The 25,845-nt window shown below is 59.0% G+C and overlaps 1 protein-coding gene across 2 annotated transcripts in view; it reads right to left on the reverse strand.

Moving 5' to 3' along the window:
- LOC138822878 (1-phosphatidylinositol 4,5-bisphosphate phosphodiesterase gamma-2-like) overlaps positions 1-25,845 on the reverse strand; it is a 71,469-nt gene that overhangs the window by 27,299 nt on the left and 18,325 nt on the right. For both annotated transcript variants that reach the window (XM_070015854.1, XM_070015855.1), the window contains 12 exons: positions 20,700-20,843; positions 18,394-18,487; positions 17,489-17,536; positions 13,718-13,802; positions 12,306-12,389; positions 11,884-11,927; positions 10,525-10,597; positions 6,362-6,463; positions 4,035-4,153; positions 3,019-3,104; positions 2,143-2,263; positions 852-1,020 (listed from right to left, as the gene is read on the reverse strand). In XM_070015854.1, the coding sequence (XP_069871955.1) occupies positions 852-1,020; positions 2,143-2,263; positions 3,019-3,104; positions 4,035-4,153; positions 6,362-6,463; positions 10,525-10,597; positions 11,884-11,927; positions 12,306-12,389; positions 13,718-13,802; positions 17,489-17,536; positions 18,394-18,487; positions 20,700-20,843 (1,169 nt within the window). The remainder of the gene's footprint in view (positions 1-851; positions 1,021-2,142; positions 2,264-3,018; positions 3,105-4,034; positions 4,154-6,361; positions 6,464-10,524; positions 10,598-11,883; positions 11,928-12,305; positions 12,390-13,717; positions 13,803-17,488; positions 17,537-18,393; positions 18,488-20,699; positions 20,844-25,845) is intronic.

Genomic DNA, 25,845 nt, shown 5'->3' on the forward strand with positions numbered 1-25,845 from the left:
CTATCCCCCCGAGTGTGACCTATCCCCCCGAGTGTGACCTATCCCCCCGAGTGTGACCTATCCCCCGAGTGTGACCTATCCCCCCGAGTGTGACCTATCCCCCCGAGTGTGACCTACCCCCCGAGTGTGACCTATCCCCCGAGTGTGACCTATCCCCCGAGTGTGACCTATCACCCCGAGTGTGACCTATCCCCCCGAGTGTGACCTATCCCCCGAGTGTGACCTACCGCCCGAGTGTGACCTACCCCCCGAGTGTGACCATCCTGCACACGCGTCCTGGCCCTCAAGGTGAATGTGGGGCTGGCCGTCAGTGTGATCCCAGCTACTCAGGAGGCTGAGATTTGAGGATCCTGGTTCAAAACCAGCTCGGGCAGACAAATCTGAGAAACTCTTTTTGATTTTTGATTATTTTTTGTCAGTCAGGGGGTTTGAACTCAGAGCCTGGGAAGCATTTCTGAGCTTTTCAGCTCAAGGCCAGCACTCTACCACTTGAGCCACGGCACCACTTCCGGTTTTCTGGCGGTTCACTTGAGATCAGAGTCTCAGACTTTTCCTGCCCGGGCTGGCTTTGAACCTGGATCCTCAGATCTCAGCCTGAGGATGCTAGGATGACAGGTGTGAGCCACTGGCACCCGACCTTGAGAAACTCTTATCTCTAATTAACCAGCAAAAAGCCGGAAGTGGAGATGGGTTCTGTATCAGCCCCCCAACATGGGAGAAGACTCGGGGGCACCCACTGAGAAGCTGAATGACCGTGGCCGGGTCAGGGCGTGTGGAAGGAGAGCCAGCACTGCACCGGGCCCCGGGATCGCGGCGGCCCAGTGGCTGGCTGGCCGTCCCTGCACACCTACCTTGATGATGATCTTCTCCCGCAGCTGGCTGGGCGAGGGCAGCTGGTCGGCACTGACCTCCGTGGGCCGGGTCAGCAGCAGGTCACCCAGCACCTCCTTGAACACCTTGGCCATGTGGCGCTGCTGCTCCACACTGCAGTGCTCCTCAATGGACAGGATCACCGGGAAGCTGCGGGCGGCGGAGGGGCCCAGCCCAGCTCAGGGGCACGGAGCAGGGGCCAGGCCCGGCTCAGGGGCTCGGAGCAGGGGCCAGGCCCGGCTCAGGGGCTCGGAGCAGGGGCCAGGCCCGCCTCAGGGGCACGGAGCAGGGGCCAGGCCCACCTCAGGGGCACGGAGCAGGGGCCAGGCCCGACTCAGGGGCTCGGAGCAGGGGCCAGGCCCGGCTCAGGGGCTCGGAGCAGGGGCCAGGCCCGGCTCAGGGGCTCGGAGCAGGGGCCAGGCCCGCCTCAGGGGCACGGAGCAGGGGCCAAGCCCAGCTCAGGGGCACGGAGCAGGGGCCAGGCCCGGCTCAGGGGCACGGAGCAGGGGCCAGGCCCGGCTCAGGGGCTCGGAGCAGGGGCCAGGCCCGCCTCAGGGGCACGGAGCAGGGGCCAGGCCCCACTCGGGGGCATGGAGCAGGGGCCAGGCCCGGCTCAGGGACACGGAGCAGGGGCCAGGCCCGGCTCAGGGGCACGGAGCAGGGGCCAGGCCCGACTCAGGGGCACGGAGCAGGGGCCAGGCCCGACTCAGGGGCTCGGAGCAGGGGCCAGCGGGACCGCCCTCCACCCACCGTGTCCAGGCCAGAAAGGCATGGGGGGCAGGGGAAGGAGAGCAGGCCCACCCAGCAGGGGGCCCAACCAAGGACACCCCTCAGCCAGGTGCCGGTGGCTCACGCCTGTCATCCTCGCTACTCAGGAGGCTGAGATCTGCGGACCCAGGTTCAAAGCCAGCTTGAGAAGAAATGTCCACAAGACTCAGATTTCCAATTCACCAGCAAAAAAAAAAAAAAAAAAAGGCCAGAAGCGGAGGTCTGGCTCAGATGGCCGTGCGCAGGACCTGAGCCCAAAAGCGCGGGGGCTGCGCCTAGGCCCCGAGTTCCAGCCCCGGGACTGGCACAAAAAATAAACACACGAAACAAGGTGTGGAGGTGCCAGAGCCCATTCTCGGGGTGCTATTCCACACACCCCCAATGACCACGGCAGAGACCACAGGAAGACTCACCGGTGCCAGCCAGAAGGGGGTGGGCAGTGTACGTCCGTCCGTCTGTCCGTCCGTCCGTCTAGCTGCCTTCCTGGCAAACAAGCCCACTGACCTGGATGCCACAAAGGCGTGGTCCCTGATGGCCTGCACGACTTCCTCGAACTTGATCTTGGTGGTCCTGGTCCAGCCGTGGTAGATGATGGGCTTCCCGTCGGGCCCGTCCCAGCAGTCCACTGTGGGAGGAGGAGCGGCCTCGGGTCCACCAAGGCGGGGGGGGGGGGGGGCAGCCCAGATCCCGGGACAGGAAGCGGGCAGACACACCAGGGAGTCTGCGGAGCAACTGGCCCTCACCCCTGATGGCATGGGAGTGTTTAGCGAGCCCTGAACGTGGCCGGCATCTAGCCAAATGCACCGCCCTGCTTTGAGTCTCCCGTGTGTGGGGTGCTTGTCCTGGGAGGCGGCCTGTGACCAGGCAGGAGCTTGTGGGAGGTCTTTAAGTCATTGGGGCATCGATCGTTAAAGGGCTCGGGGGACCGCAGCCCCTCCTCTTTCTCTTCAGGAACCCAAAGCAATGACTGCCCCACCCGTGCAGAGCAGCGGGCCAAAAACGCCTTTGAACACTGGAAGTTCAGGGCGCTGGCCCGCGCCGCGCCCCGGCCCGAGACAGAATAGAGGGAGGACAAGGCCACGCGGTGACCAGCAACGAGCCTCTGCCATCGGCTCAGCCAGGACACCATCTGACTAGCCTCCCCCCCTCCCAAGCAGGGGCTGCGAGGCGCCTGGCACACCCAGGGCCACAGCTAAAACCGGCTGGACGGGACACGCGTGTGCTGCGGATGCGGGCGGCCCGGCCAGGCCACCGACGCTGCCCCTGGCCAGCCACACCCCGCACCCAGCCGCGGGGCTACCGGGGCCCAGCCAGCCTCCTCCGAGGGGCCCAGGCCCTGGGACACCCCGAAGGCGGGGGCTGGGACCCGCTGACACTCACGCTCGATGCAGCGGCAGCCCAGACGCAGGCAGCGCACGTAGGCCTCGGTGGATGACTCGCTGCGAAGCTGGTCCCCGGTGAGGTACCTGTGGGGGGGGGGCACCGTGGGGGGACGGCACCTCAGCCTGGGGATCTGGGCCAGACTCCCAGACTCACACGGTGGGCCTCGGACATGCGCCGCTGGCAGGATTCGAACAAAGGCCATGCAGACATTGGGAGACTTAATTCAGTGTGCGTGTGTGTGTGTGTGTGTGTGTGTGTGTGCGCGCGCGCGCACGCGTGCACGCGCGCCAGGGCTGGAACTTGGGGGCCCTGCACTTCTGTTTGCCTTTTTCACTCAACAGCTGGGGCTCTGCCACCTGAACCACACCTGCTGTCCGGCATTTTGCCGTTTAATTGGACACAAGGATCTCACTGCCTTTTTCCGCCTGGGGTTTTGGCTTTGAACCGTGATCCTTAGATCTCAGCCTCCTGAGTGGGTGCGATTACGGCGTTAAGGCACCAATTTGTAAACCAAGGGGTAAAGCCTGGGAGGCTGAACTTCGAAGGCAATTTGCCTCCCAAAAGAGTTCACCTAAACTTCTCAGCCCCCAGCCTGGAGACGTGTGGGAAGGCATCAGTCTACAGTGAGCAAGGACTTTCCCCGCCCCGCTTCACGGATTAAAGACGGGGACCCCTCTAAGCTACTCTCTCTTCTGGCACTGCCCATCACCCGAAGAGGCGGGTGTAAGCACGTGATTCTCTGCTTAATAGCCACCTCTGGTCCCCGCTGCCTTTAACGTGATTGGCGATCAGGCTGGCCTTACTCTTCTCCTGAGCTGCCCTCCCAACGCTAAGCTCTGTTGTTCCTGCCCCAGGCCCTTTGCACATTCACTCTCCTGGTGAAACTCTCCTCCCTGCCTTGTTCAGTGTAATCCTGCCTCCAGCTCCCCGCACCACCCCCCGCGGGCCGGGCAGGCCCGCACCCCCCCTAACCCCCCCGCGGGCCGAGCAGGCCCTGGGTAGTGTGGGCTCACGTGTTGTGGGAGGAGGAGATCCAGTAATGGGACAGGGGGTTGTTCATGTCCTGCATGTCCACCGCGTCGTACTTGTCGTCCCAGATGCTGTTCTCCCGGGAGAACAGGTAGGTGAGGAACTGCAAGAGCCACGGACGCGGGTCACACGTGGCGCCGGGCAGAGCCCGGAGGCTTCCGCGCTGCACCCCCGAGGGCAGAAGCCGGCGCAGGCCCCGGCCGCGCCCAGATCCCAGGACAGACAGACGGACGACACGGGCCCGCACGTGTGCATGCGCAGGGACCCAGTGCTCAGCCCAAACTACTGGATACTGCGAGAGCACATGCTTCCGGCACGGGGGCGGGTGTGTGTGTGCGTGCGCACACTGTGTGTGTGTGTGTGTGTGTGCCGGTACTGGGGCTTGAACTCAGAGCCTGGGTGCTGTCCCTGAGCTTTTCTGTTTCTCTTTCCTTTTGCTCAAGGCTGGTGCTCTAACACTTGAGCCACAGCTCCACTTCTGGTTCTTTCTGATGGTTACTTGGGAGATAAAGAGTCCCACGGACTGGCTCTGACAGCGATCCTCCCGTCTCAGCCTTGTGGAGCACTGGGATTACAGGCGTGAGCCACCAGTGCCCGGCTTCGGACAGAAGCTCGACGGGCAATAGTGAACATTTGTGGGTAGGCCACACAAGGCCGTTCAGAACACCAAGAGGGCGGGCGATGTCTTAGCCTAACTCCTGGTCCTTGAAAAAGAGCAGCAGGGGCGGGAGCTTCCCGACCGCATTCACCCCCCCTCCCACCCCCCACCCTCCCTCCCACGCCTCCCACCCCCCACCCACCCTCCAGAAAGCTCGGCACTTGGTCCGAACCACCGCTCCCGCTGGTGGCTGGCGCCCTCTGGTGGCCGAATCAATAGAACACCACGCAGTAGATAGCTAAAAGGGGTGAAGGAGATGAAGGGTTGGGAATGTTCTAGAAACTGGAAAAAAAAAATACAGTCTGGACATTGCTGGACCGGGAGCTTCTAATGGCAATTTCCCTTAAACAGGTGAGAAAGGAAGCAAACCTCAGCAGACACAGGTGCGAGCCAAACTCACACTTGTCTGCACACACACACCCGGCCCACACACACACCTGCCCACACACGCGCACACACCTGCCCACACACACACCTGCCCACACACACACACCTGCCCACACACACACCTGCCCACACACACACCTGCCCACACACGCGCACACACCTGCCCACACACACACACACGCGCACACACCTGCCCACACACACATGCACACACACGCACACACACACACATACACATACACACACCTGCCCACACGCGCACACACACGCGCACACACACACACACCCTGCCCACCCCCCCTCACACACACACACACACCCTGCCCCCACACACACACACATACCCGGCCCACACACACCCGGCCCCTCCACACGCACACACACGCACACACGCACAGACACACCTGCCCACACATACACCCACACCCACACACCTGACCCACATATACCTGGCCCACACACACGCACACACACACCTGCCCACACATACACACACACACAGCCCACACATACCCGGCCCCCCCCCCCACACACACACCCAGCCTCTACACACACACCTGCCCACACACACCCTGCCCCCACACACGCACACACACGCGCACACACACGACCCACACATACCTGCCCACACACACACACACACACCTGCCCACACATACACACACACACACATGCACACACACACCTGCCCACACATACACCCACACACACATGCACACGCACACACACATATACGCACACACACACACGCACACCCAGCCTCTACACACCTGCCCACACACACCCTGCCCCCCCACGTGCACACACACACCTGCACACACACACGCGCGCACACACATGCCCACACACACCCTGCCCACACATACACCCACACACACACACGCACGCACACACAAACACGCACACCCAGCCTCTACACACACACCTGCCCACACACACCCTGCCCCCCCACGCACACACACACACGCACGCACACACACACATGCACACACACACCTGCCCACACATACACACACACACACCAGGCCCACACACACCCGGCCCCCCCACACGCACACACACCCAGCCTCTACACACACACCTGCCCCCACACACGCGCACACACACACACCAGGCCCACACATACCCGCCCCCCTCACACACACACGCACACACCTGCCCCCCCACACACACACACCCCTACCCACACACACAACACACACACACACACACCAGGCCCATACACACGCACGCACGCACGCGCTCACACACGCCCGGCCCCCATACCTCATCCACAAACAGGAAGGGCTCCACAGTCTCTCTCATGGTGTCATCGATGAACCTGGTCATCCGCTCCCGGACTTTGTTTATATCCTGAGCCCAGGGCTCCTTCAAGGGCAAGGAGGACAAACGAGAAATCATCACAAATGCAGGTGACAGGACCCTCATCGCTCAGGCCCAAGACGGAACCTCAGCCAGCTCTGAGTGGCCTGCCCCAGGGGCCGCGCATCCGCCCAGGCCTCCCGCCGCGCAGGCCTTGAGCAGAAGGGACGTGGGTCCGAGTCCATGGGCCACGCAGGGTCGTCTGGTGCCCCACTCAACTCCACCTTGGCAACGCGTGACAAAGGCCGAGGGAGCACAGCTGTGTTCCAATAAAACTTTATTGACAAAAACCGGCAAGTGACCTGCGTCTGCCCTGACTAGCTCTTGGCACAGATTTAGTCCTTAACACTCCGGACGTCACTGCCACTTGAGAGGCAAGGACTGAGAGGCCCAGAGCGATCACCTAGAGATGGCAGTTCACAGAGCTGGGAAGCAGCCGTCCACGTTCCAGGCAAACTGGAAAACTGCTGCAGAATGCAGTCCTGTGAGGTCGTGCGCTGCCCGGACCAGAGGCTAGTGGTGTCTGAACTCTAGGCGGCCAGCTCCGTAATCGCTTCTGCAGTGTCAGGGTGCAAACTGCCCCACTACCGCCTTTACCCCCCCACACCCCGACACCCGGCGGTCACGGGCAGAAAAGATAGAACTGGGCCGGAAGCACACTGCTGCTGCCTGCGCTAACCCCCTCCGCTTTGCCACGTTTTACATCCTCTGCTCTTACAGAGAAGAAAGGCCAGCAGCTCACATCTGTGATCCCAGCTACTCAGGAGGTTGAGATCTGAGGTTCACGGTTCAAAGCCAGCCCAGGCAGGAAAGTCCATGAGACTTTTATCTCTGAGTGAGCATTAAAAGAGCCAGAAGTGGAGCTGTGGCTCAAAGGGTAGAGTGTTAACCTTGAACAAGGACTCAGGCCCTGAGCTCAAGTCCCAGGACAGACACAAAAAAAGGCAGGAAGGAAGGGAAAAAAGGAAGGGAAGGAGGGAGGGAGGGAGGGCAAATGTGCCCCAGGCCCTATGGTGGATGGGAAGGGCGGATGTGAGGGGGGACAGAGACAGATGTAATGGGGTCGCAGAGCCCCGCCTGGCTGGCACAAGGTGTCAAACCATCCCCCGCCTGCGGGCGGCTCTTGCCAATCTCCCTGGGCAGGAGCGCCAGGAGGCTGCAGAGACGGCGCTCGGCGCCGCGGCCACCGCAGTCCACAGGTCAGAGTGCGGGACGGCTCAGGAGGGCGCCCGGCGTCCACCTCCCTCCAGAACGAGCTCTCGGCTGTGTTAAAAGGCCTGGGCGCCAGCAGCTGTATGACCTCTGTGTGACCTCTGCCAGAAGAGGCCCAAAATGCCTCAGCACTGTGACACAGCACAGCAATAAAAATAAATACACAACTAAAGCCCCGGCGCAAGCAACCCCGCGCACGGACTGGACGATCTTCCCTCCCACTGATCACAGGCTCACGCCTGTGACCCCAGACACTCAGGAGGCTGAGGTCTGAGGATCACAGTTCAAATCCAATTAACCAGCAAAAAATACAATACAACACATGGAAAAATAGAACACCGGCCGTGGAACGGTGGCTCGCGTGGTGGAGCACTGGCCTGGAGCAAAAACGCCAGGTAAGAGTGAGCGGTTCTGAGTTCAAATACTGGCACACACTCAAAGACAAATGACCACTTTACCTTCTACCGAACACAACCTCGGGAAGCACATGCTATTCTCTGTGCTGTATAAATGGGGAAACTGAGGCCTCTATCAGCACACAAGTTGACTGAGATAGTGCCCAGGCAGGCCCAATCAGCTCTGGGGGCTGACCTTTAACCCCACTCTTACACACACACACACACACACACACACACACACACACACACACACACACCCTCCTCTTCCTTTTCCTCCTCCTCCTCTTCCTCCCCCCTGAGTTATGTTAATCTGCCATCGGTGGAGATTCAGACAGTCCACGTTTCCATCCTGATTACAACGCTGCCATTACATACCAGGATCAGTACCGAGGACAGGGACTATTTAGTATCTCTTTTCCTATCTTAAGTTTTTGAGGCAGGTATGGTGGCACATGCCTGTAATCCCAGCACGGAAAGGCTGAGGGAGGAGGATCTACCTCAGCCAAGGCCAGCACGGGCCGAGTGGATCTGTCTCAAAAACAAACAAATAAGCAAATGCATAAATAAGTCGGGTTTTCATTCTAAACCGCACGCAGCCAACGTGCTTGCTAGAAGAGTCGTAATCACTTTCGCCCCAAGGGCCAAGGAGGCATGCAGGGTAGCCATCCCCCAAACGCACAGGCTGCTTAGGGGTGCTGGGTTCTAATCCTGCAGGCTCACTCACTCCTCTCCGGGTCACCTGGCCCTCCCGCCCTCACTCATGACAGTCCAGTCATTCACTCTATTGCAGGGGAAATGGCGTCAGTGGCCACCAGGTGGCGCTAGGCCTGCTGCTCCACAGCAGCTCTAAGGCCCGGCACGAGTTCTTTCCCAGAATGCTCTCAGTGCAAAGGGCTGGGAGGCCCAGCCCACCCCGAGTGACCGCGGGGGGGGGGGGGGGGGGATCTCGAAGGCCACCAGCAAAATACAAGGCTGGCGGCATGGTTCAGCAGCGTCACACCGGCCAATAAAACAGCTCAGAAAGACAGCTAAGTGTCACAGCGGCCGGATAAACCCCTCTGTGCCCCGCGGCTAACCCCGACCCGGCCTCAGGCTGCGCCAGAGCTGCTCCCCGCCCCCCATTCACTCATCTCTACCCGGGGGGGGCGGGGCACAGCGCCTGGCACTCGGGCAGCCGTCCCGCCCAGGCCTCGTTGGGGGCCGCGGGTCTCGTCACCTGACGCGCACGGGAACGTGACACAGGATCGTGGCTTGTCAAGTAGGCCCCGTTCCGTGCGCAACACCGGCCTTCTCCAGCGGGGGGGGGGGGGGGGGGGCGGGGCAGGTTGCAGGAGGAGGCAAAGGCAAGATCACGGACGATCTACACAGTAGTGGGCTCAGTAGTCGCTGAACTGTTCAGCAAGACTGGGGTTCGGGTGTGTTCTCTTGTCTGTTTTTGTTTCTTGCTTTGTTGTTATTTTGCTGGTCCTGGGGCTTGAACTCAGGGCCTGGGCGCTGTCTCTGAGCTTTTGGAGTAGTAGGTTAGCACTCGACCACTTGGAGCCACAGCACCACTTCCAACTTTTTGGTGCTTCATCAAAGAATAAGAGTCTCAAGGACTTTCCTGCCGGGGCTGGTTTTGAACCCCGATCCTCAGATCTCAGCCTCCTGAGTAGCTAGGATGACAGGGGTGAGCCACCGGTGCCTGGTAAATTAATTGTGCTGTGACCCTAAAAAGTACTCTAAAAGAGAAAGACTAGATGGGAGAGCATGAGGAAAGAAATAAGGGAGGGAGGGAGGGAGGGTAAGAAAGGGAGAGGTGGCCGGGTCACTGATCCGTCAATGACGGATATAAAGAGGAACTGTAAACTCAGGACACCCACGCATGTGCTCATACTATGGCCGTTTTCTTGTCCCTCAGTTGGCAGAGGTGGGGGTGGTGGCTCTCCTCCCCATTTAGAGAGAAGGAAACTGAGGCACAGAAAGACTAAGACACCTGCCTGAGGCCACACAGCCAGTGAGAGGACCCAGGTTTACCTTACTGCCATGCCCGTGTCTCAGCCCCAGCCCTGCCGTCTTGGGGACTGTGTTCCCTTTGGAGGGGGCCCCGGGTGCCACGGGGTGTCCAGAAGCATCCGTGGCCTCCGCATCCCCCCCCACATCCAGCTGCATCTCCCACTGTGGCACCCAACAACGTCCGCAGGCCCTGGCCACATCTTCCGGGGCACATGCCACCTCCCGTGGGAATCAGCACGCCTGAGGCCGTGCCAGGCCCCAGAGCCCACGCGCAGCCCAGCTCCCAGCCGAAGCCCCGGGGTGCAGCCACCCCGCCCGACCCAGCCCCTCCCCGGGGCGTTCCTCCTCCATGCAGGCCCGCGGGACCCAGCCGCAGAGGCCAGCCGTGCTGTGTGGCACCCGCCTTCAGCCCGGGCACGGGTGAGGCTGCGATGTGGGGGCCCCCAGCTCTGCGCTCCTCACCTGCTGTTCGTGCAGGAGGAACCTCTGGAAGTCCTGCAGGTACACCACAGAGGCCTCCAGCCGGTCCGTGTTCCTGCCCCGGGGAGAGAGGGAGGATGGGGCCTTCACGGGCAGCCAGCGCCCGCGTGCCAGGCCCCACGAGCACACGGTCCCCACGGAGAAGCAGGGACAGGGCAGGTGGGGACGCCCCAGGGCCTCTGCCCCCGTTCTGGAGGCCGAGCGGCTGCTAGAACAGATGCGCCGGGGCTAGGAGACCAGGGCTCAGCCACGGCGGGGAAGGAGCGCCAGGCCCGGAGCTGCTCAGGAGGCTGAGATCTGAGGATCGCAGTTCAAAGCCAGCCTGGGCAGGAAAGTCGGTGAGACTCTGATCTCCAAGAACCAGGAAAAAGCTGAAGTGAAGCTGTGGCTCAGGTGGCAGAGCACCAACGCGGAGCAAAAAAACTAACGAGGGCTGGGGAGGTGGCTCCGTGGTAGAGCGCTGGCCTAGCATGCCTGAAGCCCTGGGTTCCAGTCCTCAGCACCACACACACAGAAAAAGACACAAGTGGCGCTGTGGCTCAAGTGGTAGAGTGCTAGCCTTGCGCAAAAGAAGCTCAGGAACAGGCCCTGAGTTCAAGTCCCAGGACTGGCAAAAAAAAAAAAAAAAAACACCTAATGGAAAGCACCCAGGCCCTGAGTTCAAGCTCCACTACTGGCGCGCGCGCGTGTGCAGACACACACACAAAGATTGCACACCGGTCTGGCATGTGCTCTGCCGTGGACAGGGTCAGATTTGGACGGTGATGAGAGGTAAGGCATTCATTCGGCCATGAGGACTCGAGCCCGAGACCCCAGCCACCGTCCAGGGGTCCCCAGCTCCATGCAAACACATCTCCTGGTCAGAAAGGCGTGGGACACACGGGACACTTGTGGGACTTGTGAGCACTGTTAGGGAAGGCCCTGACAAGTCCCGCAGCGGGACTCTAAGGGCACACGTGTCCTTCGTGTCTGAGACATGTCAAGCGCCACGCGAAGCCATGTCCGCGTGTCAACTCGCTCTCACTGAGCCCGGGTCTCATGAACCAGCTACGACTTTGACCCATTAAGAGTTTCAGGTTTGATTTGAAACAAAAGACAAACAAGACAAGGGTTCACTTGTGGGATCCCACGCAGGACACTGCAAGAAGCAGACCCGAGGCCTTCAGGCCTCTTTCCAGAATGCGCTGGACTCTCCCCGCTCCCCCACCATGCATTGCTACTCCTGCGACAGTCTTGGGATGGTCAGCACCCCCCCACCTCCCCCACGACGGCCGTCCCAGAGGTCAGCGGGGCAGAGGACACAGCGCCCCGAGTGCCAGAGTCAGGCGGGAAGCTCCTCACCCCAGAATGAACACGGAGGAATCCTTCTTGAATTCATCAAGTATCTGCAATGGGAACACGCAGAGAACGAGGATGTTAGGCGAGTTATGCAGCCTGCCTGTCGCCCTAGCTGCTCAGGAGGCTGAGATCGGAGGATCACAGTTGGAGGCCAGCTCCCACAGGCAAGGCCGGGAGACTCTTATCGCCAAGGAATCACTACAAAGCCAGAAGTGGTGCTGTGGCTCAAGTGGTAGAGCGCCAGTCTGGAGCACAAGAGCTCAGGGACCATGCCCAGGTCCTGAGTTCAAGTCCTAGTACCCGCTCATCTACACACACCAAAATAAAGGCAAACTGTATGGTACGGTGGCTCCTTGGCCAGGCGGGAGAGGAGCAGCTCCTGCCTGGGATTCCCGGTGCAGGCGGGACTCTGCGAACCCTCTTACCGATTTCTGCTGCTCGAACATCAGCTTTTTGTAGAAGAGATGCAGCTGTTCGAAGCTGAGCTCGTCTTTGTGGGCGCTGATTTCCTGTCAACAGCAAGCGCATGCCATCACCGCGCGTCAGAAGCTGCTCAAAGCCGGCCTCCGCCCTCAGCGGAAAGCACGTGGCTAGAATCCATCTTAACCAACACTGTCTTCGGGCTCCTAGCCTGTTTGCCCGTGAAAACACGGGGACCCGGGCAGCGTACCCCAAAACCCCTGCGAGAGTCTCAGCCCGGTTTCCAAAAGCTGCAGAGAACTCCTCCTGCAGGAGGGCAAAGAAACTGTGGAAGAGCCGGCGCCGGCGGCTCACGCCTGTCATCCCAGCTACTCAGGAGGCTGGGATCTGAGGATGGCGGTTCAAAGCCAGCCTGGGCAAGAACATCTGTGGGACTCTGATCTCTAATGAACCACCAGAAAACCGGAAGTGGCGCTGTGGCTCAAGCAGTAGAGCACTCGCCATGAGCTTAAGAGCTGAGGGACAGCGCCCAGGCCCAGAGTTCAAGCCCACAACCAACAAAAAAGAAAACTAGAAACAAAACAAACTGTGGACTTCCCGATCCTGATGCTTTTATAAATATCTACATATAATTTATACTTTAAAGCATAATGCTTTTCTTTAAGCCTGACTCCAGACGGCTTCATGGCTCTGGGAAATTTAATTTTCACACCACTGGAAGACACTCAGTGCCTTCATCTGTAACATGGAAGGCCGTCAGTCCTCCCAGCCCCACCCCCAGGGCCTCCAAGAAACCACATTTTCCCCTTCCTCTGCTCCACCCATCTGTGTTCTCTGTGAGTTCCTAAGGAACGTTCCAGAGAGGTCAGAGGAAGGCGTGGCCAGCAGTTCTAGGAGCTCAGTAATTGAAGAAGCTGGATTGCTGGTGGTTCACACCTACAATCTCGCTACCCAGGGGGCTGAGACAGGAGGATCAAGGTTCCAGGCCAGCCCAAGCAGAAAAGTCTATGAGATTCTTATCTCCAGTTAACCACCAGAAAGCCAAAAGTGGAGCTGTGGATCAAGTGGTAGAGCACCAGCCTTGAGTGAAAAAGTTAAGCAAGAGCACAAGATCTGGAGTTCAAGCCCCAATACAGCGCGTATGTGTGTGTGCCCACATACCTGCACATGCGCATGCACACACAGGCACACATGCATGACACACGTGTTCATATTCCCGGGAGGGAAATGGGGGACTACTGTCCGGGGAAGGGTGGTGGGGGAGGCAGGGCTGGTCTGATACAGACATCACAGTCACCACAGACTACACCTCTGCAGGGCAGAGACCTTTCTAGAACTCCATTCCCCAGCGCCGCAGGCCGCCCGGCAGGCCTGCGACCCGCTGAGCAGGACGGAGCTGCAGGGCTGCGAGACTCACCATGAACTTGTCCTTGAGGAGTTTCACGCTGTTCACCTTGAAGTTCACCGTGGGCAGAATGGCCTTCATCTCTCGGAGGCCAATGCTGAGTGGGGAGGACGAATGGAGGGAGGGAGGGAGGGAGGGAGGGAGAGACAGAGGAGAGAGAGAGAGAGAGAGAGAGAGTGCAGCTCATCAACCATCAACCTCAAGGCAGCGGTGGAGAGTGTGCGCGGCCGTGGGCGTAGCTCTCGGGGCGCAGATGCACCTCGCAGCGCTGTGCCAGGAGCGGGGCTGTGCCCACCACCAGAGACAGTTCTGGAGGCCGGCCAGAACAGAGAATCTCAGGACAGATTGCACCGGGGTCCACAGCACACCGTGGTCTGGCCGACCCCAGCAGGGTGGTCGTGAACCCCGAACCAGCACGAGAGGCCCACTGCCCAGCGGCTCCCCACATCAGCTGCCTTGCCCAAACAAGCCCCCAGTGTCAGCACACCAACCAGCACCGTCTCAGCCTCCGCCTCCTCCACAGCAGACATTACTAAACCATCGCCGTGCTCTTCTCAGTCTCCAGCGCCAGCCTGGCCAAGGGCCAGGATCCAGTCCACACTGCACCTGGGACAGCCATTACCAATCGAGCAAAGCTGGTACACACACACACACACACACACATACACACACACACACACACACACACACACACACACACACACACACACACACACACACACACACACACACACACACACACACACACACACACACACACACACACCCCTTCCCTGCCAGGCCAATGCCCAAGGTGTGAGGTAGGGATGACCCTTCTAAGCTGAGGACACGGCGGCCCGGGGACATGAAACGGCCAACCACCACTCACGCAGCGGCAGGCGTGAGGGTGAGCTTTTACACCTCTGCTGGACAGGACTCTCCAGGGGGTGGAAACGGCCGGCATCTGTGCTGACCCGCGGGGGCTCAAATGGCCGCCGGCCGCGCGCTGCCACTCCTCATTCTATGGCACGGAACTTCCATTCCTTGGGACACGGTCAGCGGCCGTCCGGGCAGGGCTCGGCCATCCAGGAACCTGGGCGGCACTGCCGGGGACTCACCAAGCTCGCGGGCCCCCGGCTTCACTGTGAAACTATATAGTTGGATTGTTCCATTCCCGGTGCCCAGAGGATGCTGGGCGTGCCCGGCTCGGAGCCTCTTAACCACACGCAAGCCATCGGCACACAGGGAGCTGCTCGGGGCCACGCCTGCCTCCGCTGCCACCTTCCCCAGCGCAGCCGCACAGCCCGCAGGACGGAGGAAGCCGACACTGCGTCCGCAAAGGTCTTATCTGCCGCAGGGCCGTGGGGAGGGGAGGATGCTGAGAAAATGGAAGCCCGTGTGCCCGGCGTGAACGGCCTTGTGCATAAAACAGCGCCACAGGGCTTCACGCTGTTACGAAGAGGGCCAGGACAGTCTACGGGGCCCAGAGCGGGAAGCAGAGGCGGGGAGCATTAGCCACAGCAGCGGACAAGGAGGGGCAGCCCAAGCATCCTTCAGCGATGGACGGACACCCACCATATCACCTGTAAGTCAAGCATGGTGCCGCAGGCCTATAATCCCGGCTACTCAGGAGACGGCAGAGGCGGGGGGGGGGGGGGGGGGGGGGCGGGAATCACAAATTCAAAGCCAGCCAGGACAAAGTGAGACTCCACCTCAAGAGAAAAATCCCCAGAGAGGTGAGGTGGTTCAAGCATGTAATCCGAGCAACCTGGCAGGCAGAGATGGAAAGCGGGGGATTGAATCTCAGGCCAGGCTGGCAATTCGTGCGTGCAAACCAAAGGGCTGAGAACATTGCTTAACGAGTAGAGGGCTTGCAGAGCAAGCTGAGGTTCCTGGGTTCAATCCCCACTGCCGGAAGCACAAGATAGGAATGTCTACAGATGCAGGGAGTCCTGCTCAGCTTTTAAGGGGAAGGCTATCCCAGCAGACTCGTGGGGTAAGCCAGACCCTGGAGGCCCCTGCCAGCCTTCCAGCTGTGCTGGACACGGATGCGGCTGTGCCAGCCTCAAAATGGGCAAACACGTGCTCTGTGTGCGGGTGCGGGTGATTATATAGTACATATAGAACTACAGCTTTCACGGTAGACATTAACTTCATTGGTTTTCCTCATCAGGAAGGACAGATTTCTGTCTCGCGCTAGCTTTTCAAGAGGAAAATTTTAAAGAAAAAGCCGCCCCGGAATAGTCTACCCTGGCACGGTCCACACCAAGCTGAGCTGCTTCAGGCACGTGACTCGGCCTCTCTGGGCCGAGAATGCCCAGCGGGAGCTCCTGCCCCACGCATTCTCCACAAACTGCCAGCACTGTGCCAGTGGAGATGAGAAGCCACGCGGAAGCCCAGGCCAAGCAAAGCACCTGGGACCCGGGCTCGGCCCCTGCCGCCTGGAGCCCTGCCCTGGCCTCAGGTCCCCTGGTTCTCCTTCAGGAAACCATGAGCCGATTCCTCCCCGTGGGCGACAGGAAAGGGGGGAGCGGCCGCGTGTTCACGGCGCCTGGGACACTGTGGCTTGTGAGGCGAGGCGCTCCCTGTGGGCCTCAGGAAAGGTGGGGCTTTTCCATGTGTTGACAGAGCTGCAGGGAGGTGACACCCAGAAGCCCGCTTCCTCCCTGCGGAGGGGACCCTGGCTCACACCTGAGATCCCAGCGACGCGGGAGGCTGAGGTCTGAGGAGCAAGGTTCCAGACCAGAGGCTCTTATCTCTAACAAGCAGAAAGCCCAAGGGCAGCTGAGGCTCTCGTGGCAAAGTGCTAGCCTTGAGTAGAAGAAAAAAAGTCAGCATGCAGTGCAAGTCCCAGTACAGGCACAGACGGAGAGACTCTCTCCAGAGACTGAATGGCCCAAAGTCCGGCATGCACAGTGCATAATAAATGGGGTTTTGTTCCAGGTGTGGTGACACACGGCTGCAATCCTAGTAAACTCGGGAGACAGAGACGGGAGGATCGTGGTCTGAACTGGCTGGGGTCAAAGAGTCAGCAAGACCTCATCTTCCGACCAAGCCAGCCACCGCAGCCTACGCCTGTAATTCCCGCTATGCAGGAGGAAGAGCACAGTCTGAGGTCCCCCCCTGCGACTGTCCACCAGGCCAAAGCACAAGAACCCATCTCCAAAACAAACCCAGAACCAACACACCAAAAGCAAAAGAAGAGTGGGCGTGGCCAGAAAGAAAGAAATGCAAATTTAAGCAAACGTAAGCCGTCAAAGTCGGCAGCCTGGGAGGCCCCGACCCGTGACCGGATGCAGACGTCTGCACACAAGTTTACACAGAGGTTTGCACCCTCATCTTTCACCGGCCCACACCCAACGGAGAAGGATTGATCGTGTAGGCCTCGACACAGAGATGATTGCTAGGAATGCACAGCATCCACCCAGGCCACACATTTGTTAAAGAAATGAGAGTGAGGTCTGGAGCAACCCCACCTTACCTCAGCCCAGCCCTGGACAGGACCCACACTGAGCCCCAAAGCCAGGCACCGCGGCTCACACCTGGAACCCCAGCCACTCAGGAGGCTGAGATGAGGACTGAAGTTCAAAGCCAGCCCAGGCAGGAAAGTTCGTGAGACCCTTGTCTCCACAAAACCGCCAAAAAGCCCGACATGGTGCTGTGGCTCAAGGAGTAGAGGTCTAGCCTTGAGCAAAAAAAGCTCAGAGAAGGCGGGAGGCCCTGAGTTCAAGCCCCAGTACCGGCAACCAAAACATAATAACTTGTAAGTCTAAAGCAAACTGAAATTTTGTGAAGGATTCTTACCTGTTTCTTCTGGTTTGATCCACAGAATAAACCTGTTTTCTCAGCCAACTAGGAAGAGATTGGAGACCAAAAGAGAAAGAATATTAGAAACCGGTGCAAGTCCCAGTATGCTCCTTGCAAAAAAAAAAAGAAGTCATTTCAGGCTGGGCACTGGTGGCTCACACCTGTCATCCCAGCTACTCAGGAGGCTGAGATCTGAGAACTGTGGTTTAAAGCCAGGCCGGGCAGAAAAATCCGTGAGACTCTAATCTCCAATGAATCACCAGAAAACTGGAAGTGGAGCTGTGGCTCAAAATGATAGAGTGCTAGCCTTGAGCAAAAGAAATCTGGAGGGAAAAAAAAAAAGAACTCTGGAACAGCACGCAGGCCCTGAGTTCAATCCCCGTAACCACCAACAACAACAAAAAGGCAAGATTTGGGGCTGGGAAGGTGGCTCAGTGGTAGAGCACTTGCCTCGCATGCATGAGGTCCTGGGTTCCATTCCTCAGCACCACATAAGCAGAAAAAGCCAGAAGTGGCGCTGTGGCTCAAGTGGTAGAGCGCTCGCCTTGAGCTGAAGAGCTGAGGGACAGCGCCCAGGCCCAGAGTTCAGGCCCCAAGACCGACAAAAAAAAAGGGGGGGGGAGATTTCATCAAGTCCTAACTCCCTGAGTTCACCCCAATCCCTTCCCCCCCACACTCTCTCTCTCTCTCTCTCTCTCTCTCTCTCTCTCTCTCTCTCTCTCTCTCTCTCTCTCTCTCTCTCTCTCTCCCAGGGAGCACAGCAGGAGAATCTACCACCTCTACTGAGCACCACGGTATACCAGATACTCGAAGGGCCTCAAAGATGCGAAGCCCCCTGTTTACACATCCCCCCCACCCCGTCTGTGTCCCCCAAGGCGGCAGGGCGGGGAGCACGCAGGTACCTCTCGATCATGCTTGGGGTCGATGCGCTCAGCGCTTCTTGGTGTAGGATTTTCAGGCCAGACAGCCACTTCACCGCTTCTTCCTTGGAGTCGGCTGCAGAGGGGCGGGGAGCCGGCGGGGAGGGGTGAGCTCCTGGGGCCATCTGGGCCCCTCTCGGGCTTGGAGTTCCCAAAAGTCCACCCTCAGCCACCCGTGGCCGGAGGCCGAGGCCCCCACACCCCCACAACCCCGCGTGACGGCATTCGAGGGGGGAGTCCCCAGAACCCACGGCGCCCGCCCCACCGCCTGGCCCTGCCGGCCTCCAGCGCGTCCCCGAGCGGAGGCTGCGCTGTGTGCGCTGGCCGCCAGAGTGGACCGAGATTCCAAACCAACGCCCACCGTCCACCGGCGCTGGGCTCCGCGCCGGGTACCCCCGCCTGACCCCTCCGGGGATTCACACTCCACGCCTTCACCCCACCCGCAAGTGCCGAGGCCACAGGAAACGCTCCCCAGGGAGTGCCCGACTCACAGCGTGGAGCCGCGCCGCTGACCCCTGACCACCACCGGGTCACAGCCCGTGCCTGGGTGAGGGCAGCGCCGTCCGCACCGCCCGCGCCTGCCGCCCCCCCCACTCATCGCCTTGTCTGAGGTACCACCTCACGGTCCTCTGAGAAGCACCTCGTGGCTGCACAGGCCCCAGCCCATCCAGGACAATCTGCCCAGGAGGACCCTCCCCCCTCCCCCCTGCAGTCCACACCCCTACAGCGGGAAACACGGCCCCAGGCCACACGCGTGGAGATGGGGACACTTCGGGTGGCCGTCTGTCACTGCGCAGTGGAGCTCATGGCCCTACGGCAATCCTGCAGGGAACTGCAGGATTTCTGGTTCCAGTGGACGGGGAGGGGGCTGGGAGGGAGCAGGCGCCGCTGTCCCAAGGGAAGCGCCCTGCTCTGGGACAGGCAGCTCACTCTGCAGCCAGCAGGCCAAGGCCACTGGGTGTGGAGAAAACAGGCCCCGAGACGCAGTGTGCCCAGAGCAGTGCCTGGGGCCTGGGGTCTCCGTCCAGGTCTGGGGCTCAGGGCAACCCTCAGGTGAGGTGCACTGAAGCCAGCCACTCAGACCGCGACCTTGGGCACCCCTGGGCTCCCCACCCAGAGTCCCGGGACCTCTGGGCTCTGCCTGACCTGCTCTCCAGCAAGGTCAGCCTCCCACCCACCATGTGTCCACATGTGTGCTGCGTGCATGTGTGTGCTGAGCCTTGCCAAGTACATACATGTGCTGCGTATATGTGTGGCTGTGTGTGCATGCGTGTAACACATACTGTGCTGTGTATAACTACTGTGTTGTGATACATGCACGTGTGCTGTGTCATTCATGTGCTTTGTGTGTGGTGTACTGTATGTATGTTGCTAGTGTGCACATGTGTGTTGTGTGTGCATGTGTGTATTGCCATGTGTATGTAACTTGCCATATGTGGTATGAGTGTGCATGTGTTGTGTGTATGCATGTATGTGTGCTAGGTTGCAGTGTGTCCGGTGTACACATGTGTGGTATGTGGTGTGTGTGTGTGTGTTATTGCTGTGTGTGCATGTGTGACACATGGTAGTGTGTACATGTGTGTGCAGGGAGCATAACATGTGTGTTATGTGCTGTGTTGTGCATACACATATGTTGCACATGTGCATTGCATACTCTGTGTCTGTATGCATGTGCTGTGTGCATATATGTGCCTGTGTGCATATAAGACCTCATAATGTGCTGTGTGCACATGTAAGATCTCATGCATGTGCTGTATGTATGTGTGCTGTATGCACGTGCGTGCACATACAAGATCTCATGTGTTGTGTGCACACATGTGGGTGGTGCATGGGTGTGCATACAAGATCTCATAATGCGCTGTGTGTGCATGTGGGGTGTGTGTGTGTGTGTGTGTGTGTGTGTGTGTGTGTGTGTGCACATGCAGATCTCAAGGCAGTACCTTCAGATGGGCGTTTGCCGGGCAAGCTCTGCAACTGGTATTTGTGTCTGGAGAGCCCGGCCTGCCGTGAGCACACTTCTACCACCTATCGACTCTCCACATCCAAAGGCAGACAGGTGGAATGTTCCTCACACCTCCCCAGTGAGGTGGGCATGACCACTCCCCCCCTTCCACTCCAAGCAGCCTGCAGCTCAGAGGCTGAGCTGCTGCCCGAGGCCACACAGCTGGACAGCAGCTAGAACTGAACGCCCGCCCCTCCCCACCCCCACCCCAGGCCTGGGGGGAGCCGGGCAGGGTGGAGACTGGCCAGTGAGGAACTTCCTGAGGAGCAGATGAACGTGCACCCACTTGCCAAGCTGAGCGTGCTGAGGACGAACTGGGTGCCGTACAGAATGGTGAAGCAGCAATCCTCCTTGTGGCGCACAGCTTTCGCACGCTCAAAATCCTTGGAGTTCTTCCCCGGGCGGATCTCCTTTATCTCCATGATGTCCACTGCAAGAAACAAGCAGGAGAGGGCAGATCAGAAGGCAGCGGTGGCACCTGGGTGCACAGCCCCCCACAGCCCTGGAGGCAGACGGCATGTCCCCAGAGCTGGGGTGGGGAAGGTCGATCCAGTGCTGGTCCCAGTGTCTACATGCTTTAGTGGTGACAGCATGCTGAAGGCTCTGAGCTCATCAATGGATTCCTCCAGGATGGCTTCATGACTGAATGGGGCCTCCAGGGGGCGGGGCCACTGGAGGAAGGAGGTGGCTGGGGGTGTGGCCTTTGACCCTGCCCCTTCCTCTCTCTGCTTCCTGGCCACCATGAGATGAGCAACTCTGTTCCACCACCTCCCCTCTGCCATGGTGCTGTGGAGCCAGGTGATCAGGGGCTGTTAAGCCAGAATCAACCTTTTCTTCCTTCAAGTTGATTCTCTCGGGCATTTTATCCCAGTAGTGAAAAGGTGGCTGATAAAAGGGCTTGGGATTTCCCAATTTCCTCTCCAGAGATGCAGACATTAAACAGGGACCGTAAGCTTTGGTAATGGAACTTGGAGATTCTACCAGACAACAGGTGAACCACAAGGCCCCCTGAGTGTCACGAGAGGTCCTCCTGACCTTGATGACCTGTTACCTCCACTCACAAAAGCTCTGTCCCTGAGCTTTTTTCACTCAAGGATGGTGCTCCACCATTTGAGCCACAGTTCTCCTTCTGGCTTTTTGGTGGTTCATTGGGGATACGAGTCTCATGGACTTTCCTAGCTGGCTTCAAATCCCCATCCTCAGGTCTCAGCCTCCTGAGTAACTAAGGTTCACAGATGTGAGCAAAAGAGCCGCTCACATCTATACTGGAATTTCCTAGCACACAACTCCTCACACCTTTGAGCATCCAACCAGAGATCTATAATCCACCATCAGCCTTCCCAGCCCTCTCCCTCCTTGAAGGGAGGGGACAAAGGCAGAGGCTGAGTTGGCCTGTGCTTTCCTCAACCTACAAGGCAAACCCTTCATAGGAACCCAACACAGGGAGGTTTCCCGGGGACGGCGGGCATGCCGCTGGGCAGAAGCCAGGTACCCTCCCCCACACCTGGCCCTGGGCCTCCCCCAAACCCACATCGTCTGTGCTGTTCTTGCCAATAAGCCAGTGTTCCCCAGGATTCTGGGAGTCAGTCTAGCAAATGTGCACAATCTAAGGGAGGCAGTCCTGCAACACCCCCCCCCCCCGCAATTTGTAGCTGCTCAGTCAGGAGCCTGGGGCTGGTGAGGTGTGGGTCATCATCTTACAGCCTGTGGAATGGGACGTGGTATCAGAGTTGAACTGAGTCAGCTGGCGTCCACTGGGGTACTGTGTGCTGGGGGCACACAGAATGATGAATGCAGAGCAGGGAATTTTGAGTTTTTCCTTTCTTAGGGATAAGGTGTTTGGGGATGGAGCTTTTTTTCTTTCCCCCACAAATCCTGGGGCTTGAACTCAGGGCCTGGGTGCTGTCTCTCAGCTCTTCAGCTCAAGGCTAGCACTCTACCATTTGAGCCATAGCACCACTTCTGGCTTTTTCTGTTTATGGGATGCCGAGGAATCGAACTCGGGGCCTCAGGCATGCAAGGCAAGTGCTCTACCACTGAGCCACCTTCCCAGCCCCACTGAGCTTCTTTCTGCTCAAAGCTAGTGCTCTACTACTTGAGCCACAGCACCACTTCCAGCTTTTCCTGAGTAGTTGATTGGAGATATGAGTCTCATGGACTTTCCTGCTGTGCGATCCTCAGATCTCAGCCTCCTGAGTAGCTAGGATTGCAGGCGTGAGCCACCGGCGCCAGGCTAGAATTGAACTTTTGAGGATAGATAAACACACACCCTATCAGGTTTTGGCTGGGACTACGCTGAATCTCTAGGTCAAGCCGGGAAGAACGGCTCTCTTAGCGTCCTCGGTGCTCTGTCCCTGAACATGGCCCATCCGCCTGCTGTCCCTTTAAGCTTTTGCTGCAAGCCAGACATCTGTTGCTTGTATCTGGCCCTTGAGGGTCTTACAGACATAATGGCCTCATCCTTAGTTCTGGTGCTCTTTGGGCTTTGGCCTGGTTGCAAGGTTAGGGGGTTATGAGGCCCCATTCTCAGGAGAGACGCGCCCTCCCGGACCCTTCTACGGCATTAGGCGGTGCTGAGGACTCCGGGCATTCAGATTCATGGACAACCCAGCATTTATATCCATGGAATATGCTGGAACATAGGCTCTCCCCCCCCAAAAAAAAAATGTGTCTGTCCAACACATATTCAGGAACATATCAGTCCGGTATTTGTACATGCATACACGTGTGTAAGCACATGAAAAAAAGTCTCCAGAGATTCCCACCAATTCCATAATAGCAGCCATGGCATGGGGGGGGGGGGGTCCGGTGTGCACGTCACTATGATGACTTTTTTCTCACAGTAGCTGCAGCACAGCGGCCTTAGAAGCTGGGTTTCCTGCCTGACGAAGCCAGATAACACAGCCACAGACACGGCCTTGCCTGGCCACAGTGCACCCGAGGCCCAGCACCACCGCACGCTTCCCCAGGCCTGGCCACCCCCCCCACTGCCCCTGGAGCTGCCCCCCCTTCTTCCGGCCCTCCACACACAGCTCCTCCCCATCCCCCTTCTCTCCCCATGAACCCCGCGGAGGTCCATGCCTGCAACCTCAACATCGGCCTTCACACAACAGGAAACAAGGCGCGCTGGGAATTCTCCCCCAGGTCCTCATCCTCCTGGCTGACTCAGTCCTCGCAGCACTGGCTGAGGCGGTGCCGGGTGCCCCCCTCCAGCCCGGGAGGGAAGGCAGGCCGGGCGAGCCAACACGTCTACGCACAGGAGAACTACAGGACCCAGTGTGCACGCTCAGCCGCGGTGCTCGGGCGAAGTCCTGGGGCTCAGCTGGGGAGGGAGGACAAAGCCCACAAGGAAATCCTGGAGTCCAGAGGCCGAGATGCAAACCAGAGGCTCTGCTCCCAGCCGGCGTGGGGGTGGGGAGTGGGGCCGGGCAGGTCCCCTCCCGCCCTCCCTTTTCTCGTGGTCTGCTCAGGTGCGATCTCCTCCACTGGTGTGACACCAGAGGAAGTCACAACCAGCCCAGCACCACGCCCGGCGCCAGCACCACTGGTCTCCGCTCCGCCTCTTGACCCGGGACCCTGCACTGCTCCGGGCTCTGCGCACTTGGCTAGCTGCACCTCCTCCAGCTGGATGACCAGCACGGGGGGTGATCAGAGGCTTTCTCAGCTTTGGAAGAATCTAGAAGACCTGGCCTTTAGCTTGGCGCTAGTGACTCACACTTGTCATCCTAGCAACTCAGGAGGCTGAGATCTGAGGAAAGTTCCATGAGACTCTCATCTCCAACTAATCACCAAAAAAGCCAGAAGTACAGCTGTGGTTCATGTGGTAGAGTGCTAGTCTTGGACAAAAAAGCTCAGGAACAGCACCCAGGCCCTGAGTTCAAGCCCCAGCACACACACACAAATACACATACACACGCAAACCAACAAAAGAAAGGGAAAAAAGAAAGAAAGAAACCCAAAAGAAGAAGGGAGAAAAGACATTTTAATATCAAGCACACATTCCTGTTCCAATCAGAAAGACAGGAAGGGCAGGTGCTGGTGGCTCGGAAGTGTCATCCTAGCTTCTCAGGGGGCTGAGATCTGAGGATCGTGGTTCGAAGCCAGCCCAGGAAAGAAAAGTCCCCATGAGACTCTTCTCTCTAATTAACCACTCAAAAACCGGAAGTGGAGCTGCGGCTCAAACTGGTCAAGCTCTAGCCTTGAGCAAAAGAGCTCAGGACAGTACCTAGGCCCTGAGTTCAAGCCCCACCATGGACAAAAAAAGAAAAGAAAAGAAAGAAAGTCAGGAAGGAGCCACGCTCGCAGCCCGGGCTGCGTGCTGCCTGGAAGCCATGTTCGCTCCCACAGCAGAACTACGGTGGTGAACCCCAGAAATCCCTCTTCACTTCCCCCACACACCCCGGCGGCTACGTCCCCACCCCTCGGCTGCCTCTGTCCTGGCAGCGCCCCGCTATTTCTAGCCAGGCCAGAAATACATGGTCTTGCAGCCTCCTGATGAGCCCGGCATCAACCCAGAGGAAGCACCTGCGGAGGGCCGGGCACACACTGCGGCAGGCAGCTGGGCGCCAGCCGAGCCTGGCCGCAGAAGCGCACCGCGCACAAGGGCGACCGGGCTCCTCACTAAGGACCATCCCCCATCACCGCCAGCTCAGCGGCCAGCAGCCCTGCACACCGTCCGTGCTTTGAGTACGTGTGTGTGCGCGTGCGTACTCGCACACGCGTGCACGTACTTAACAGGCAGAGAAGGGTTCTGAGAATACTGACAGACTCCAGAACCTTCTAAAGGAACCCCTGGTCCGTCTTCCTTCCCAGAACCTCCATTCATGCACCAGCAGCACAGTGAGGGCTCTCAGACGCCCGTGCCCGTCTGCAAGGCTGAGTTTATTATCTCTACACGCTGGGTTGGGGAAGACGAGGCAGGAAGTCACCAGCTCTGCCGTGGTGACAAGTCCCTCGGGGCACAAAAACTACGCGATTCGGATGTGGACTGAAGAAGGTTCTAGTCCTGCCCTTTCTGGGCCTGGAGATGAACGATAAAGGCTAGAGGGAGGGGGGGGGTCCTGGTACCTGCGCAATGGGGGCTTTGGAGAGGGACAGTTAAGATGGCTGGAGTCCCGGTGAGAAGAGGGCCGTTAAGGCTGGGTGTGGGGACACCGCCACCGTCCCAGCGACTTGGGAGACAGAGGCAGCAAGATCCCAGCGGGGACACGACCTGGGGAGGGGAGGACTACGAACAGGAGGGGTGGAGTGGCCAGAGTACTTGTCTAGCAAGCACAAGGCCACGTGTTCAAATCTGCAGACCCACACACACACGAAGATGGAAATGTTTAAAAGGGGGGGGGCAGGGAGACACAGAACAGCCCCACAAAGATGGAGGAGGCCACGCGGTCACCCAGGTGAAGAGCAGCCACGCATGCAGATCCCAGCACAGG

Source organism: Dipodomys merriami, unplaced genomic scaffold, assembly GCF_024711535.1.
Source record: "Dipodomys merriami isolate MVZ:Mamm:240054 unplaced genomic scaffold, mDipMer1.0.p SCAF_116, whole genome shotgun sequence".
Classification (NCBI taxonomy): Eukaryota; Metazoa; Chordata; class Mammalia; order Rodentia; family Heteromyidae; genus Dipodomys; species Dipodomys merriami.